Source organism: Pelophylax lessonae (assembly GCF_965119305.1).
Source record: "Pelophylax lessonae genome assembly, chromosome: 4".
In the NCBI taxonomy this organism is placed as follows: Eukaryota; Metazoa; Chordata; class Amphibia; order Anura; family Ranidae; genus Pelophylax; species Pelophylax lessonae.
This window is the reverse complement of record NC_138771.1, coordinates 52,847,016-52,853,015: the sequence shown is the minus strand read 5'-3', so window position 1 is coordinate 52,853,015 and position 6,000 is coordinate 52,847,016. Positions and strand designations below refer to the sequence as shown.

At 39.4% G+C, this 6,000-nt stretch overlaps 1 protein-coding gene across 2 annotated transcripts in view; it reads right to left on the bottom strand.

The window, feature by feature from the left end:
• Positions 1 to 655: 655 nt before the first annotated feature.
• RHCG (Rh family C glycoprotein) overlaps positions 656 to 6,000 on the bottom strand; it is a 227,782-nt gene continuing 222,437 nt past the window's right edge. For both annotated transcript variants that reach the window (XM_082255116.1, XM_082255117.1), the window contains exon 10: positions 656 to 772. In XM_082255116.1, coding sequence (XP_082111242.1) covers positions 677 to 772 — 96 coding nt within the window. In that variant the 3' untranslated portion in view covers positions 656 to 676. The remainder of the gene's footprint in view (positions 773 to 6,000) is intronic.

The window sequence follows — 6,000 nt, the reverse complement described above, 5'->3', positions numbered from 1 at the left end:
GCACTGTTCCTCCCACCAAATCAAGTGATGGGACATGATTAACTGTCACTGACGCCAGGGCATTTTTTTACTCCCACTGTCTATGGTCTGACCCACATAAAGCCTGAAGCACAGTAAACTGGCTCTTTGTTTAGAAAGTTTGGAGACTCCTGCCCTAGAGCAAACCTACCAATCACCCCCCCCCCATATTCTTTCCTTTCACTCTTTTCTTCTTTCCTCTCTTTTCTTATAACAATTATCCTTACAGTAAACTGAATCCCTCCTCTTATAATGTCAATTTAAATCCAATTGCCTTGCTATTTTTCTGGCACCATATGATATGTTGATACTGTGTCTTTCACGGATAGTGCAATCTATACCTGTCTGAAGAGTTTGTACCACTGCAAGTTGTTTTTGTCTTGAAATTTAAATAAACTTTATGTAATAAAAAATCTAACAATCATATCAATTTATTTATATTTACTATTATTTACAACAATCATTTTCATGGTGCACAGTTTATATATTTGATTTGATCTCTTTTGATCAACTAAGGCATCTATTTAAATTTCTAAAGAAAACGTCAATCAAGATTGACATAGTACAAAAATTACAAAACACATCAAAAACATTAACACAACGGTGAGCATAGGCTTTGTAAGCTTTGTTGCCAGTACTCGGTGATCTAGACTTTGTTCTATTCCACATTTTTATTAATTTCCTTCATAGGTTCAGGTAGATGAGTGACGTAATTTTGGGCAGGTTCTGCATACTCAGGGTCCTCTTCGGGAAGCTGGAAAGCAAGAGGAAGGAATTAATCTACATGGCCATCACCACTCACTACAGAAGCACACACCACATCCATACAGTGGGGAAAATAATTATTTAATCGCCTGCAGATTTTGTAAGTTTGCCTACTTACAATGAAATGAAGGGTCTATAATTTGTTTTATAGATGTATTTTAAATGATAGAGCCAGAATATCAACCAAAAATCCAGAAAAAAAAAAAAAAACACATGATACAAATGTTATAAATTGAGTTGCATTTCAGTGAGTAAAATAGGTATTTGATCCCCAAGCAAAACATGACATGACAAGAAACCCTTGTTGGTAAGCACAGAGGTAAGACGTTTCTTGTAGTTGGTTACCAGGTTTGCACACATCTCAGGAGAGATTTTGGTCCACTCTTCCTTACAGATCTTCACTAAATCCTTAAGGTTTCTTGGCTGTCACTTGGCAACTCAAAGTTTTAGCTCCCTCCATAGATTTTCTATAGTATTATGGTCTGGAGACTGGCTGGGCCACTGAATGACCTTAATGTGCTTCTTCTTGAGCTACTCTTTTGTTGCCTTGTGGTATGTTTTAGGTCATTGTCATGCTGGAAGACCCATCCACGACCATCTTCAGTTTTCTGAGGGAAGAAGGTTCTCATCCAAGATTTTACAATGGATTAAAGGACCTAATCCCCTTATGAAGTTTTCTCCCCATTTGCGAAATTACACTACCTTGAATCCTGGGAAACCCCCAGCTTCAACTTTGGAGGCTTGGAATCCCTCACCACCACTTTGATACGGGCTCCCACATTCGCCAGGGGAGGTGTTTTTCTGATGTCCACCTGCCTGTGCCCGCTTTATGCCTTGCTCTGCCCTGGATGCTGAAGCAAGATCTTTAAAAAGATCTCCAAAAGCCCCTGAGGAAGCGGTAAACCCTGCGAAACATGTCGGGCAGGATTCACTAGGATGATGTTCATTGCAGTTATTATACTGTTTATTTTGTCTCATCTGTGGTATTATAGAGCTTCTCCAGGTGTGATGTTTAATTGCTTATATATGATTTGTCTATGTGCTTTGTGTTTTTCACAAATGAATATTATGGTGATTGAATGAATTCATATTTTTATACAAAATTGATATTACCCGTTTGCCTCCAGTGTTTATGGTACCATCAAAGTCCATCATGCCTCTATTTTTTCCTTCTATACAATGCATACTAAACATATGATTTTTGCATACTAAACATACGATTCTGGAAAAGCTTCCTGGTTGCATAGCTATGTATTGGATAGTGCAAAACAAAAAAATGGCAGCCAGGCTTTTTCCGGGTTATTTTCGTGTTTCTGATCATGCGCGGCCTTTGTCTATCCATCTTTAGCGGATGCATACTGTACTAAATAAACAATTGTAATTCGCTAGGCTATCTTAGGACAAAAGTTTTCGTATTTGTCTCTTCGGATTTTGTTGGAAGAAATGTCTTGGTCGGCTGTCAAAACTGTGTACTAACGATCAGATTATCGTGTGATCAATTCGAAAGCAATTTTTTTCTGTACGATTATCTGATCGTGTGTACGAGGCATTAGGCATTTTTTTTTAATAGAGGGGTCAGGTTTAGAGGCATTTTTAAGGTGATTAGCTAGGTGAAGGTGGTGAAAAACTTTTTTTTTCTATGCATGTTGATGGGGTTTACATGAAACCTGTACTGAGGGGAACAAGAATACTATTTCTGACCTTCTTCTGAAAATGGTAGTCATAAGGTATTGACCCTAGAGCAAGCATGAAAAGCATAAAATAGTGGAGTCAGATCCTCTAATCTGTATATTTGTTCTAGGTCAGGGACTCAGAAACCACTGAATCCACTGGATCATTCTGACATCCAGGGAACTAGTATTTTTAGAAGGGGAGGTCAGCAATGACCATCTCCATATTACAGGTTTTCTTTAACCACTTGCCCACCGCATAACGACGTTATACAGTGGCAAAGGGGCTCTCCTGTGCCGGATCATATACCTAGTATGTGATCCGGCACTTCTGGGTAAGGGGCACGCGCTGCGTCTATTGTGATTCGTCACAGCAGAAGCCGATCAGCGGGTGCCGGCTAGTGAATGACCACAGCCACCTGCTAATCCGCGAGGGGAATGACAGAACAGAGCTCTATGTAAACAAGGCAGAGCTCTGTCCTGTCAGCGGGAATGTGCTGGATTTTGTTTCCCTGCAAAGCAGGGAATAAAATCCAGCACATCCATTAGTAAAAGCACCACATAGTAAACATGAAAACACTGGCTAGGCACACTTCTAAACCTTTGATCGCCCTAGATGTTTAACCCCTTCCCAGCCAGTGTCATTAATACAGTGACAGTGCATATTTTTAGCACTGATCACTGTATTAGTGTCACTGGTAGCCACAAAGTGTCAAAAGTGTCGGAATGTCCACCTCAATATCGCCACCATTACTAGTATTAAAAAATAAATAAATACACATTCCAGTATATATCCCATAGTTTGCAGATGCTATAACCTTTGCGCAAAGGAATCAATATATAAGTATTACATAGTTACATAGTTACATAGTTACATAGTTGGTGAGGTTGAATAAAGACAAAAGTCCATCCAGTTCAACCTGTGTAGATGTGTGTGGCTGTAATCATCTTGCATACCCCTGAATGTTCTGATCCTTGAGATGTATGTCTAAGAGTCTTTTGAAAGCCACCATACTACCCGCAGAAACCACCTCATGTGGTAGAGAATTCCACAATCTTGTAGCCCTAACAGTAAAGAACCCCCCACGTTGCCTGAGGTTAAAACGCTTCTCCTCTAATCGCATTGTATGCCCCCGAGTTCTCATGCAATCCCTTCGACTGAACAGCTTTTTTTCTAAGCCTAGATCCCCATTTAGATATTTAAAAATTGCTATCATGTCCCCCCTCAGGCGTCTCTTCTCCAGGGAGAATAAATCAAGCGATTGCAGACGCTCCTCATAATCAAGGTCCTCCAATCCCCTAATTAGTTTAGTTGCCCTTCTCTGGACTCTCTCCAGCTCCAACACATCCCTTCTGAGGACTGGTGACCAGAACTGGACCGAATACTCCAGATGAGGTCGGACAAGAGTTTTATAAAGTGGAAGGATTATAGTCTTATCTCTGGAATACATCCCTTTCTTTATGCATGCTAATATTCTGCTAGCCTTGGCAGCTGCCGCTTGACATTGCATGCTGTTGCCTAGTCTATCATCAACCAAGACTTCCAGATCCTTCTCCATTTTTGATTCTCCCAAGGGTTCCCCTCCTAACGTGTATTGTGCTTTTATGTTTCTAGTCCCCAAGTGTAAAACCTTACATTTCTCCACATTAAACCTCATTTGCCATGTCTTTGCCCACTCCGTTATTTTATCCAGGTCATTCTGTAGGATATCTGCTTCATGCTGTGCAGTTATTGTCCTGCCTAATTTTGTGTCATCTGCAAAAACTGATATTGAACTACTGATCCTGTCCTCAATGCTGTTTATGAATAAATTGAACAAGGTTGGTCCTAGGACTGAGCCTTGGGGGACCCCGCTTACCACCTCAGACCAGTCTGAGTATGTTTATTACTACCCTTTGGACACGCCTTTTTAGCCAGTTCCGTATCCAAGAGCAAACCCTGCTATCGATACCTGCAGACCTTATTTTATAAATTAAGCGCTTGTGGGGAACTGTATCAAACGCCTTAGCGAAATCCAAGTACACCACATCCACTGGTCTCCCCCTATCTAGCTCACAGCTCACCTCCTCGTAGAATGTTAAGAGATTGGTTAAGAGATAGGATTTTTTTTTTTACCAAAAATATGTAGCAGAATACATATTGGCCTAAATTTTAAAAAAGAAATTAGATTTTTTACATTTTTTTAAATTGGATATGTTTTACAGAAGAAAGTAAAAAATAAAAATATTTTTTTCAAAACTGTTGGCCTTTTTCTTTTTTATAGTGCAAAAAAAACCAAAAAAACGCAGAGGTGATGAAATACCACCAAAAGAAAGCTCTATTTATGGGAAAAAAGGACATCAATTTTATTTGGGTACAGCGTCGCATGACAGCGCAATTGTCAGTTAAAGAGACGCAGTGCCTTAAAGCAAAAAATGTCCTAGTCACGAGGAGGGGGGAATCTTCTGGAGGTCAAGTTACATAGTTACATAGTAGTTAAGGTTGAATAAGGACAACGGTCCATCCAGTTCAACCTATGTAGGTGTGTGTGTGTCAGTGACGATATTCATTTCCAAAATCCCTGAATATTGTGTTCTTTGAGATGCACGTCCAAGAGTCTTTTAAAAGTATCGATACTCCCCGCTGCTACCACCAATCGTGGAAGAGAGTTCCACATTCTTACCGCTCTTACAGTGAAAAAACCCTTACGCAGCTTAACCACTTCAGCCCCGGAGGATTTGGCTGCCCAAAGACCAGGCCCTATTTTGCGATTCGGCACTGCGTGACTTTAACTGACAATTACGCTATACCCAAATTAAATTGATGTCCTTTTTCCCCACAAACAGAGCTTTCTTTTGGTGGTATTTGATCACCTGTGCGATTTTTATTTTTTGCGCTATAAACAAAAAAAGAGCAACAATTTGGTAAAAATAACAATATTTTTCACATTTTTTTATATGAAATTCTCAAAAAAATGTAAAATTCTAAATTTTTTTACATTTTAGGCCAATTTGTTTTCTGCTACATAGCAGAAACTGGACAGAATACTCCAGATGCAGTCGGACCAGTGTTTTATAAAGTGATAGGATTATAGTTTTATCTCTGGAATATATCTCCTTCCTTATGCATGCTAATATTCAGTTCTTTAAATTGGCCAGTGTAATGAGCATGCATTGTTATAACAATAATTCATCATATAAAGGTAAACTACAATGAATTAAAGGTTTATGGAATTAGTTGCCTTGTTTCGCTTCCATATTAGCTATGTATGCATTCTGAGTGTTGCTGCTGAGGTAGAATACAAGGTCAGATCCTTGCCTTGTATTTTATTCCTTGGTGGTATTGTTCGTCAATGCTTTACTGCCATCTAGTGGCAAAGAGAAGATTTGTATTTCTGTCCTAGCTGCAAGGAAGTTCAGTATCGCCTTACTGTATCAATAAATGAGGAGGCTTTTATAAAGGATTGAATGGCTGTGTATGCAACTTTTTTGATGATTTTATTGTTCTGTTAGGGCTCTTTCACACTAGCTTTGCTCTCTCTAGTTATAAACGCACAGATCGCTCTTT